This window comes from Equus asinus, chromosome 2 (genome assembly GCF_041296235.1).
Source record: "Equus asinus isolate D_3611 breed Donkey chromosome 2, EquAss-T2T_v2, whole genome shotgun sequence".
NCBI lineage: Eukaryota > Metazoa > Chordata > Mammalia > Perissodactyla > Equidae > Equus > Equus asinus.
Window position 1 is genome coordinate 165148647 of NC_091791.1, and position 12346 is coordinate 165160992.

At 57.2% G+C, this 12346-nt stretch overlaps 1 protein-coding gene across 9 annotated transcripts in view; it reads left to right on the forward strand.

Annotated features, from left to right (window-relative positions):
- Positions 1–12346, forward strand: part of ARHGEF40 (Rho guanine nucleotide exchange factor 40) — an 18909-nt gene continuing 6563 nt past the window's right edge. For 6 of the 9 annotated variants that reach the window (XM_044765268.2, XM_044765269.2, XM_044765267.2 and 3 more), the window contains exons 1-15: positions 1–133; positions 2720–2917; positions 3545–4790; positions 4939–5106; positions 5248–5368; positions 5955–6051; positions 6159–6239; positions 6372–6488; positions 7424–7519; positions 7629–7744; positions 8117–8243; positions 10241–10363; positions 10466–10609; positions 11097–11707; positions 11838–12072. In XM_044765268.2, the coding sequence (XP_044621203.2) occupies positions 131–133; positions 2720–2917; positions 3545–4790; positions 4939–5106; positions 5248–5368; positions 5955–6051; positions 6159–6239; positions 6372–6488; positions 7424–7519; positions 7629–7744; positions 8117–8243; positions 10241–10363; positions 10466–10609; positions 11097–11707; positions 11838–12072 (3483 nt within the window). In that variant the 5' untranslated portion in view covers positions 1–130. Of the gene's footprint in view, positions 134–2699; positions 2918–3544; positions 4791–4938; positions 5107–5247; positions 5369–5954; positions 6052–6158; positions 6240–6371; positions 6489–7423; positions 7520–7628; positions 7745–8116; positions 8244–10240; positions 10364–10465; positions 10610–11096; positions 11708–11837; positions 12073–12346 lie in introns of all 9 variants that reach the window. The other 3 variants (XM_044765270.2, XM_070503950.1, XM_044765272.2) reach the window with 2 other exon arrangements.

Here is a 12346-nt window from a genome sequence, read left to right on the forward strand (position 1 = left end):
GCGGGCCGAGCCGCCACCGCGGCCGGAGCTGTCCCCGAGCCAGACCCGGCGAGACGCTAGCGGCGGGAGGGAGGCGGCGGCGCGCCTGGTCCCGTCCGCCCGAGCCTCGGACGCGGCCCCGCGCCGAGCCATGGTGAGTCCCGCGCCGCAACCCCGGTGTCCCCTCCGCCTCCGCGCAGCCAGCTCGGGGCCGCCAGCCCCCAGCCTGGTGCCTCCTGCTCCTGCTTTGGACTGTTGAGCGCTCCTGAGACTCTCCTCCCTCCCATCCCCCTTTCTTTTCTTTGATTTGTCTGTCTGTCTGCCCCACTGTCTGGCTCTGTCCCCACCGAGTATTGATTGCCCTCGCCCTTTCTTTCTTCCTCCTCTTCTCCACCCCCTCCCCCATCCTCCCTTTGGTCTCACCCCTAATCCACACACCCCCCTCCCTCACCCTCCTCTATCCTGACCCGTGCCTTCCTTTGCAGGATCTTCCCTCCCCACCCGCCCACCCCACCCCCCACCCCCACCCCCCCGTCCAGCTCTTTACCCGCGAGAGACCCCTGCGGGTTGGTACTACAGCTGCCCTGGAAGGGGCCCGGCCTCAGGTCATGAGAACTGACCTGCCTGGAACCACCATTTTCCATCCCAGTCCCCAGCCCGGTGAGCCGGGCCCACCCATCCGGCCCTGGGGGACCGGCCACAGCTGTGACTGGGCTGGGGCCAGGGACATGGCCAAAGAGGGAAATTCCCGCGGAGAAAGAGAGGCTGCCTCAGGATAGTGGACAGAGTCGGGAGGGGGGCTCACAGTGCCAGGGGGCGTGACGCTGCCAGAACAGACAAGGGATTGGGGGTTGGGGGGAGTGCCCCGGAGCTCACGCTGCGGGGAACAGAAGTACTGTCTCAGAGCATTCCCGCTGCAGAGGGGAGGGAGCACTGGCAGGAGCTCCCTGCAGCGGGTAGGGGACCCTGGCAGCAGCAACTCAGGACACAGGAAGCAGGAGGGCACTGTTAAGGGGAAGCCCATACCAACCAGAGTGGACACTATCCTGGGAACTTTCACTCCAGAAGTACTGTCTGAAGAATCATTGCCGGAGTGGGCGCTGCCAGGGAGAGCGCCCACTGCGGGGGGCGGGAGGGAGAACACGGCCAAGGGGGCGCTCACTGCAGGGAGTGGAGGAGGGGGAGAGGCCCTGCCAGGGGGCGCTCACTGCAGGGAGTGGAGGAGGGGGAGGAGCGCTACCGGGGCTGCTCCTCTGCAGAAGGAAGGGCACCCCCCTGGCAGGGAGGCTGGAGCAGAAAGAAAGAGGAACTGGGCCAGGGAGAGCTGACTCAGTCTCTCTACTCTCCTCTTTGGTCCTGGCCGGCTGGAGGCTCGGTCTCTGTGCTCCTGCCCGCCGCCTCCCACCCCAGACCCCTCCCCTCCTCCTGCCGCTGCCGTTTCCTGTGGCTGAGACTCTCGCTCAGCCATGAGCTCACCGCCCCTAATGGGTTGCAGCTGCCTCGCCGCTCAAGCCCTGGCTCCCCCCTCCTGGCCTCGGAGCGGACGGCCCACTCTGCCTCGCCCTGGCCCATCTCCACCCTCCCCCACCCACTCTCGCAGCGCTGGCCGGGTCCCCGGAACACTGAGGGGTCTGTATGCTCGCCCACACACCTTGGGACCGGGTCTCTGTGCTGACGCACTGAATGTCCGTCTCTGGAGTGGCTGCCCTAGCTTCTCAGACGGTCGGGACAGGCGGGCAACTCTGGCTGGCGGGACTCAGTAAAATATGCAGTTTTGTCTTCAGGGCAAAGGCAGGGCAAGGGGGATGGGGGGAGAGAACTAGCTGAACGCTGCAGCAAGCATTCCCTTGCCCATTTACTGCAAAGAAATCTGATAAAAGGAACTTCAAAGCCATCTCTAAAGAGAAATAAGTTTGCAGAGGAATAGCCTGAGGGGTGGTGATTAAGGATCTGGGCTGGAGAAAGATAGCCCATTGATTCACTTAGGGAGGCCAGTCTGGAGGAAGCAGGGCTGAGTGTACGAGACAGTGGCTCCTGGTGGAGGTTGGCAGAGAGGTCCTATTGGAATCAGAAAATACCTGATCAACATCAAGGCCTCCTCCTCCGTTCCCCACGTGTTCCCTTTGTGACTTTTTCCTCTTTCAACTGCCCCGGCCCAGGTCTTTGTAACCCAATCCCACAGAGCACTCTGGGAGAGGGGTACTAGAAAGACTCATGACAGATGGCCCTTCAGTCCTCATTCCCACCCAATGACCATCTCTAGTATATGGTTGTTCATGAGTGCTGGCACCTCCACTCAAGGTGGGGGGCTCCAGATAGTAGGCCCTGTGAGGAGGGACTTGCAGGATGGCCACGTGAAAGGCCCTACCCTCTAGCGCTCTCAGCCATCAGTAAGTCCCCTGATGGATAGCCCAGAAGCCTGTCTCTTCCTGAGGAAGGCCTATACAATCACCCCAATTCACAAGAACTGGGGACGGCCCAGGCAGAGACATTCACAAAAAATTCTCCCTGGATCTCCAAAGCCAAAGTCTCAGAGCTCTCATATAGAGTGTACTGCTAGGCCTGTTCACTCCCATCCCAGGCTTCTTCAGCCAGCGTTTCCTGAGCGCCCTCTCTGTGCACACACTGTGTACACGATGGGACCCCTGGGGAACACAGCCAGCCCCATACCAGTATGGCCCCCAAGGAGCCATGTTTGAATGATTTCTAAGGATCTGCAGCCTGGTCTTGTCTCTCCCAGGAGCCTGAACCAGTGGAGGACTGTGTGCAGAGCACACTTGCTGCCCTGTACCCACCCTTTGAGGCGACGGCCCCAACACTGTTGGGCCAGGTGTTCCAGGTGGTGGAGAGGACTTATCGGGAAGATGCACTGAGGTACACGCTGGACTTCCTGGTGCCCGCCAAGCATCTGCTTGCCAAGGTCCAGCAGGAGGCCTGTGTGAGTGGCCATGCATCCCTGTTCTATCTCCCCTAAGATCCAGTGCCTCACTCCAGAGACTAGCTACACTAATTCCCTTCCCCTCCCAGAGTCACTGCTTCCCCTGATAACTGATCTTCCCAGAGTCACCAACCACGCAGATACTAACCACACACAGACACTCATCTTCCCCAAATATTGACCCCCTAAGAAACATCAGCTCCCAAAGACCCTGACCCTCCAGACCCAATTCCAGACATTTGCCCCCTCATAGCAATTTCTCAAGATACTAACTCCCCCAGACATGACTCAACAGAGTCAATTCTAGGATATAAAGACCTCCTAAGAGTCTCTGGCTCCTCCAAGACAATGGCATCTGCTGACCATGTCTTTGTAATGACTCAGTTCGTACCCTCCCACACATGGAACCAGCTTCCTAGAGAAGGCTTCCTGCTACCAAAAAACTAACCAGTCCCAATCCCTTCCTCTGCCATGTGAACACCCCAAGATATCCCTTCCTGTTCTCCCAGGGTTATAACCCCCCAGCCATAAGTCCACTCCTGCCTGGGGTGGTCCCAGTCTAACTGCCCCCTCCTGCTGGTTTCATCAGCAGAGGCCTGAGCGTAGCCTCTCACCTTCTCTCCCCAGGCCCAGTACAGTGGTTTCCTCTTCTTCCATGAGGGCTGGCCCCTCTGCCTGCACGAGCAGGTGGTGGTGCAGCTAGCAGCCCTGCCCTGGCAGCTGCTGCGCCCGGGGGACTTCTACCTGCAAGTGGTGCCCTCAGCAGCCCAAGCACCCCGCCTGGCACTCAAGTGCCTTGCCCCAGGGGGTGGGCGGGTACAGGAGCTGCCTGTGCCCAATGAGGCCTGTGCCTACCTGTTCACACCTGAGTGGCTACAAGGCATCAATAAGGACCGGCCGACAGGTCGCCTCAGCACGTGCCTACTGTCTGCGCCCTCTGGGATTCAGCGGCTGCCTTGGGCTGAGCTCATCTGCCCACGATTTGTGCATAAAGGGGGCCTTATGGTTGGACATCGGCCAAGCACACTGCCCCCAGAACTGCCCTCTGGACCCCCAGGGCTCCCCAGCCCTCCACTCCCTGAGGAGGCCTTGGGCACCCGGAGTCCTGGGGATGGGCACAATGCCCCTGCTGAAGGACCTGAGGGCGAGTATGTGGAGCTGCTGGAGGTGACACTGCCTGTGATGGGGAGCCCCACAGATGCTGAGGGTTCCTCAGGCCTCTCCAGGACCCGGACGGTACCTACTCGAAAGGCTGCTGGAGGAAAGGGACGGCACCGGAGACACCGGGCGTGGATGCACCAGAAGGGTCTGGGGCATCGGGACAAGGATGGGACACGCCCACCCGGTGAGGGGAGCAGCACCGGAGCCTCCCCTGGGTCTCCCCCAGGAGCTGAGGCACTTCCAGAGGCAGCAGCCCTGGAGGTATCTGAGCCCCCAGCAGAGGCGCTGGGGGAAGCCTCTGAATCTTGCCCTCTGAGGCCAGGGGAGGTTGGGGGAGGAGCTGGCCAGGGGGCTGAAGGACCACCTGGCACTCCTCGGAGAACAGGCAAAGGAAACAGGAGAAAGAAGCGAGCTGCAGGCAGAGGGGCTCTTAGCCGCGGAGGGGACAGTACCCCGCTGAGTCCTGAGGACAAGGAAGAGACCAGCCATCAGGAAGCCCTTGTCAATCTGCCCCCGCCAAATGAGCCCCAGCTTCCAGGACGCAACCCGTCTAAGGAGGAGCATGAAGGCTTGGGGAAGCCAGAATCTGACCCGAAAGATGAGCTCAAACCAGCAGGTGAAAAAGAGCCTTGGCCCCCAGAAGCCTGTGGGCCTATAGAAGAGAGGGCCAGAGAGAGAGAGCAGGAGGGGCCAAGCCTGGTGTCCGTGGCAGGTGAGATGACACCGAGGCCAGTGCTCCAAGGGCCAGCATAGGTTGGGCCCAGGGAAGGGGGCTGGAGGAGGAGCAGAGGTGAGGCTGGGAGTGGAACTGCCAGACCCATCCTCACTTCAGGCCTGTAGCTCTGCCTGTGTCTGTGCAGGACCCACAGGTCCAGAAGAGCTCCTGTCCGACCCCCCAACACCACCCCTGGAGACTGTGCAGGAAGTAAAAGAGGACAGCGTCTCAGAAGAGGCCCCTGCAGTCTCCATCTCTGACAACCCTGATGTAGCTTGGGACTTGATGGCATCTGGATTCCTCGTCCTGACTGGTCTGTGGGCATCAGTGGTTGAAGGGAAAGGGGTAGAGGAAAGAGGAGCAGTTGGGGTGGGCTGCGGAGGGAGGCAGGATGGATGGGAGGTAGCCAAAGCCCGCCCCCAGCCAGGACAGCCTGGCCGTTTTGTGTCCTTAGGAGGGGTGGACCAGAGTGGGCGAGCTCTGCTGACCATTACCCCACCGTGCCCTCCTGAGGAGCCCCCACCCTCCCGAGACATGCTGAGCACTGCTCTTCATTACCTCCACTCACTGCTCAGGTAACCAAGGCCCAGCACTGGCACCCTGGACGTTAACCTCCTGAGTCATAAGGACCTTGACCTCCTCTCTTCTCAGGACACTGACCTCCTGACCTCTAAGACACCTATTTCTTCAACTCCCAGATTTTCAAGTCATTGACCTCTGACCTTACTGACTCCTGACCTCCAGGATATCTTCCTCAATCCTCAAAATCAACACTGCTGACTTTAATATCCTAAGACACAACCTAATTTAATCAGGACATTGATTTACTCATTCACCAACTATTTATTGAGCACCAAGAACCTATTAGGCACCATGCTACGTGCTGGCATTGAATTCATATCTTTCCAGACCTTGATTCCATGACCCAGTATCCATGTAAATATAGGCTCCTGGTTTAGGTCCCCACCTCTTGGACACACATCCCAGACTTTGGCCCTTTGCCCATTGCCTCCCAAACGTACCAGGAGCTAACTTTTCCTGAGGACTAGTACCACTAAAACCAGACCCTGTGCTGCTATCCCCCTAACACACACACACCCATGCACAAACACACGCATGCGCACATGCACACTGCCTCCTTGGCTCTTCCTGTCCCCGCAGGCCTGATCTACAGATATTGGGGCTGTCCATCCTGCTGGACCTTCGCAAGGCACCCCCACTGCCTCCAGCACTCATTCCTGTCCTAAGTCAACTTCAGGTAACCAAGCCCTGGAGACAGGTAGTTTTCTTGGATCCTGACTCTTTCCCCGTGGCCATTCCAGGCCACGCATTGCTCACAATTTAAGGGTCGTTCTTTGCCTTCAGGACTTGGGAGACCCTCCCCTCATTCAGCGGCTGCTGCTTCTCACCTATGATGACCCTCCAGCTGAACTCCATGGATTTCAGGTTTGAGCCCCTCACTCCCACCTAGTCCCCATCAGTAGCAGAGAGAGGAGAAGAGGCTGGCTGGAGCCCCAGGCCAGTCCCTGAATCCCTGGGTGCCCAGGCCAGAAACCTCCTGCCTTCACATGTCTACAGGGTGCTGAGTTGCTGTCAGAGAATGATCTGAAAAGAGTGGCCAAGCCAGAGGAGCTGCAGTGGGACTTGGGAGGCCACAGGGAGCCCTCTCCCAGCCACTGGGTAGAAACACACCAGGTAAATCTTATCCCTCCTACCCGGGACACTGGGAGCCAGGAATGACCCAGCTGAGGACATTCTAGGCGAGAGGGTAGACCTGAGACATGACCAAGGAGTTGAGAAAAAGTGGTTTCCCTTCCATTCAACTCAACAAGTATTTATGGCTCACAAACCATGAGCAAAATATTGTGCATGAACCATGAGCTACTGGGGAGATGGGAGGAATAAGTTAAATTCTTAATGTGACATTAAGCAGCATACAATTTTTGGTGGGAGGTAACTCAGAAACAACTGGAGAAGAGTGCAAGGTAGTGTCGCTGGGGTTCTGGAAAGAGCCGAGAGTCACTGGTTCTGGCTCCGCGTGGCCATGTGAACCTCCTGTACCTCACTCTGGAGATGGTTGGTGCCTTTCTGTACCTGCTCCCTGCACCAACATCCCAGCCTCAGGATCCTCACCCACAAAGTACAGCAATTGTGATATAATCTCTGATTCTGTGAATCTAAGTGCTGTGAGTAGTCAAGAAAAGAGGTGTAAATGTGATCTGAGCTGAGTATGAAGGGGGTCTGTAACACGGTCTCTAAGCTGTGTCTCAAAGGGGAAGTGAATCTGAACAGGCGGAGAGGAGGGTTTTATAGAGTGAAGAGCCAGTGCAGATGAGGGAAAGGAGACTCATGTTTACTAAGCTGTACAATGTGCGAGGCCCATGCTAGGTGCTTACCTGGCATCATCTCTTTAAACCTCACAAAATCTGGTTGTCTTCTCTTGACTTTACAGTTGAGGAAACTGAGGTTCAGGGAGGTTTCTGGTCGTACAATTAGTAAGTGACAAATTCAGGAACTGAACCCAGCACTGCTTCCATAAAAGTCTTTGGGGCTGCCCCACCTCCACTGTAGGGCTTAGGCTCCTTATCCTACACTCTGTCCTGGACTCCATCCCTCTGTGTGTGTTTCAGGAAGTGGCAAGGTTGTGCCGCCTGTGCCGAGGTGTGCTGGGCTCTGTACGGCAAGCCATTGAGGAGCTGGAGGGACCACCTGAGCCAGAGGGAGAGGTATGAAATGAGATGAGACCAAAGGAGATGGGGTGGGGATGCGGATGAGCTGGGCTGGGCTGCGGACTCTTTGGTGGAACCCCAACGGTCAACTGCTCCCTGCCCCCAGGAGACAGTAGGAATGCCTGAGCCCCTACAGAAGGTGCTGGCAGATCCCCGACTGACAGAGCTGCAGAGGGACGGAGGAGCCATCCTAATGAGGCTGCGCTCCACCCACAGCAGCAAGTATGAGGGACGGGTGTGTGGGGGCAGGTGCACATGGGGACGGAGACACAGCAGAGAGTTACCAATAAACCTTAGCCATCAGATAATTCTTACCGAGCATGTATCCGGACAAGATGTCATGCTTTTCCACTTATCTCATAACCCTCACAATGACCCTAGGTGCTAGTAAGGATTACAAATGGGGATTTGGAGGATCAGAAATGTTAAATATCTTGACCAAGATTAGTCAGTAAATGGAAGAGTCAGGATTCAAATCCAGGCCCACAGTCTGACCCATGATGCTGTGTCACTTCTCATGTTGGGATGCAAGGATGGAATGGAGTGGGGGGCTTGACAAAGGCAATAGTTCATTCTGCCCCCATCCTTCCCCAGGCTGGAGGGCCCAGGCCCAGCTACACTGTATCAAGAGGTGGATGAAGCCATCCACCAGCTTGTGCGCCTCTCCAACCTGCACGTGCAACAGCAGGAGCAGCGGCAGCGCCTGCACAGGCTCCAGCAGGTGAGCCAGGACCCCCATTCACTTCTTACTCGGCCTGGGGACTTGGCCTCCAGCACTCCGTTTTCCGCTGATACTTAGAGGTGGTGGGGTTCTCCCAACCTGACTTGGTTGAATGGCCCTCCCTCTCTCCTCACCTCCCCTGGAGGTTGGTCACGGTCAGTGTGAGATTCAACAAGGGGGAAACAGCATCTCAGCACCAGCAAAGAATAGGAGCGAGATCTTCCCTGCTCCTCACTATTTATATTTGATCAAGGACTGTTAGAGGTTGTGAGAGATGCTCAGGTGCCCTGAGGGATTCTGGGAAGAACTGATTGACTCTGGAGTGCCTACCTCTTTAGCTTAAAAATAATAAGCATCTATTGATACCAGCTCTTTAGCTACACTGCCACCCATGCTCCCTCAACTCCTTATACAATGTCATCCCCCAAACTTGAGGCTGGAAAAGTCCCAGATCCCTCCACCTTGGAAGGAGAGAGCAATGGAAGCCCTCAGTGCCTTGGGAAGCAGGGCCTCTATGTGGGGAAGATTCGCGGATAAGGCTGGCTTCTCTGAACCTTATTCTTCTCTCCTGGGGTTAAGATCTCTATCAGGATTTTCTCCCCACCCCACCATGTGGAGTAGTGAGGGCTTTGAAATCCGATTTTTCCTCCCTAGCCCTAAGCGTGGTGAGTGAACACCCCATGGACCTATGGGTGGGCATCGGGGTGGGGGGGGAGTCACCTCAGGGTCAATGTCAAAGGAGGGTGGGGACAGGGCTCTCTGTTTCCTGGGACTTCTACATATTTTCTTCCTCCATCCAGTATCCAAGGGGTTGTATCTCCTACTGTTTGCTTCCTTGCTTGCTTATTAGCTGTTTTCCCCCTGTTTAAAAAATGTTAGCCTACAGGATTTGGAGTCTAAAGTGCTCAGCTTGAGTTCTAGCTCTGCTAGGAGTGGGATGTTGGACAAGTCTTGAAGGGTCTCTGAGTTCCCAAGTCCTCATCTGTAGAATGGGGATGATAATAACACTTACCTCACAAGGGTGTTGGGAAGATCAAATGAATTCAGCAAAGGACCATAGAAGTGTCTATTGTTGGCACTGGTTATTAGGAACAATCTCAGACTTCTCTTCCTCAGGCTGTCTCACTGCAGCCTCCAGCCTTTCTTCAGAGAAAAAATTATCATCCTTTCTTTTTGAGGAAGATTAACCCTGAGCTAACATCTGCTGCCAATCTTCTTCTTTTTGCTGAGGAAGACTGGCCCTGAGCTAACATCCGCGCTCATCTTCCTCTACTTTATATGTGGGACACCTACCACTGCATGGCTTGACAAGCAGTGCCATGTCCGCAACTGGGATCCGAACTGGCAAACCCCGGGCCACCAAAGCGAAATGTGCGAACTTAACCACTGCACCACCAGGCCAGCCCTATCATCCTTTTTGATCAAATATCCCAGAACCAATATAAGAGTCCCCAGAGCCCCTTAATAGGCAACTAGAGCTGCTCACATGCTTGTACATTTGCACACACACACACACACAACCACTTCCCGGGTCAGCTCTCCAAGCCTGGGCCCTGAGCCTCCTGCACACCCATCCCTGGGCTCAGCGGATGTGATGTTTCTCCTGGCCCTCAGTTATCCAAACAATCCTCATCCCCTCATCCTGCCTCAGGCTCATTTTAGAGGCAGTTTAGTTTAGATAAAAGCAGTTTTATCTATTTCACCTCCAGCAGTAGCCCTGGCACCCTAACCCGCTGCCTCAGTGTCTCCTGCCAGCCCAGCTTCCCCTTCATCTGCTGCTGTACAAAGACCTCTTACTTTCTCACTTGGCCCTTGTGGAAACTACTACCATTCACTGTCATCATTCCCACTTTACAACTGAGATGAAATGTTGAGCCCGAGGCTCTCCGGATTGGGTGGGTGAGGGGGCTGGAGCTGGATCTCAGCTTTCCTTTTCCTTTCCTCTGCACGGCCTCCTCCTCCCTTATGGCCCTGCCCTCCCACCCCGCCTGTCCCAGGTGCTGCAGTGGGTCTCGGGCCCAGGGGAGGAACAGCTGGCGAGCTTCGCTGTGCCCGGGGACTCCCTGTCTGCCCTGCAGGAGACAGAGCTACGATTCCGAGCTTTCAGCACTGAGGTTCAGGTGAGAAGGGGGAGAGGGGCAGGTGAGCCAAGACATGTGGGGAGGAAGGGGGAGCCTGACTGGGACTGAGCACCAGGTCTGAGCACATCCTCCCTTCTGCAGGAGCGCCTGGCCCAGGCGCGGGAGGCCCTGGCCCTAGAGGAGAACGCAGCCTCCCAGAAGGTTCTGGATATCTTTGAACAGCGGCTGGAGCAGGTGGAGAGTGGCCTCCATCGGGCCCTGCGCCTACAGCGCTTCTTCCAGCAGGTGTGTACAGAGCCTCTTCCTTCTGCGCCCACCATTGCCTCTGTTCTGCCTGGAGAGGCTGATGGGGTAGTTGTTAAAAGCAGGGACTCAGGAGGCCATCTCCTTGGCTTTGACTCTTGACTCTGCCACCTACTTGCTGAATGACCTGGGAGAAGATGCTAAACCTGAGTGTGCCTCAGTAGGCACCTACCTCGCAGGGCTGCTGTGAGGATTATATAAACAATATATAGAAAGCACTAACTACAGAGCCTGCTACTTATAAATTCTATATAAGTATTGGCTATTCTTCCATCTAGGCTTCTCTTCTCCACCCAGCTCAGACTGGCATGGTTAGGCAGTGATGCTGGGATAGTGAGGGGAGGTGTTCTGAGAGGACTGGGAGGGTGATGGGCATTAGAAAGCCATCAGCGAAGGAGGACAGGAGCTGCCATTGGGCAGCATGTGGGAGCGGCGCATGACTTCACTCCCAAACCCTTTGGCCTTGTAGGCACATGAATGGGTGGATGAAGGTTCTGCACGGTTGGCAGGAGCAGGGCCAGGTCGGGAGGCAGTGCTGGCAGCGCTGGCCCTGCGGCGGGCCCCAGAGCCCAGTGCCGGCACCTTCCAGGAGATGCGGGCCCTGGCCCTGGACCTGGGCAGCCCAGCAGCCCTGCGGGAATGGGGCCGCTGCCGGGCCCGCTGCCAAGAGCTGGAGAGGAGGATTCAGCAACAGCTGGGAGAGGAGGCGAGTCCACGGGGCCACCGGCGACGAAGGGCAGACAGCGCTAGCAGCGGAGGGACCCAGCGGGGCTCCCACAGCCCTTCACCCAGCCTCAGCTCCCTGCTGCTCCCCGGCAGCCCTGGACCACGGACAGCCCCATCCCACTGCTCCCTGGCCCCCTGTGGGGAGGACTGTGAGGAGGAGGGCCCTGAGCTGGCTCCAGAAGCAGAGGGCAGGCTGCTGAGGACCGTGCTCATCCGAGGCCTGGAGGTCACCAGTACTGAGGTGGTAGACAGGACGTGCTCACCCCGGGAACACGTGCTGCTGGGCCGGGCCGGGGGGCCAGACGGGCCCTGGGGAGTAGGCACCCCCCGGATGGAACGCAAACGAAGCATCAGGTGAGAGCCCAGCCCAGTTGGTGCCCAACAGGCAGGCCCACCCACCCAGCAGGAAAAGAACACGACACTCTTGGGGGTGGTGACTCCCTCCCATGCCTGGCCCCTCTGCCACTCCATGTTGTACCCACAGTGCTCAGCAGCGCCTGGTGTCCGAGCTGATTGCCTGTGAGCAGGAGTATGTGGCTGCCTTGAGTGAACCAGTGCCACCCCCTGGGCCTGAGCTGACCCCTGAACTGCGGGGCACCTGGGCCGCTGCCCTGAGTGCCCGGGAGAGGCTTCGCAGCTTCCATCGGACACACTTTCTGCGGGAGCTTCAGGGTTGTGCCACTCACCCCCTGCGCATTGGGGCCTGCTTCCTTCGCCATGTGAGTGATCCTCTCAAACTTCTTCCAAGTCCTCTCCCTTCACATGTCTCAGCCCCGTCCACGTGTCCCCAACCCCCACCCTCAACCAAAATATGCAGTCCAAGCTCCTCTGATTCTACTCAGCCTCTGTGCCTGGCCTCCACTCTCCCCATGGAAGCCTGTCATTCCCTAGGCAGACTTGTGCTCCCTGGTGGCCTGTCCCTCTGGGTTGCAATGAGGATGCAGGGGAGGAAGGGGAGAGGCTTGGCCTGCAGGGCCTCAGCAGGATGGCTGA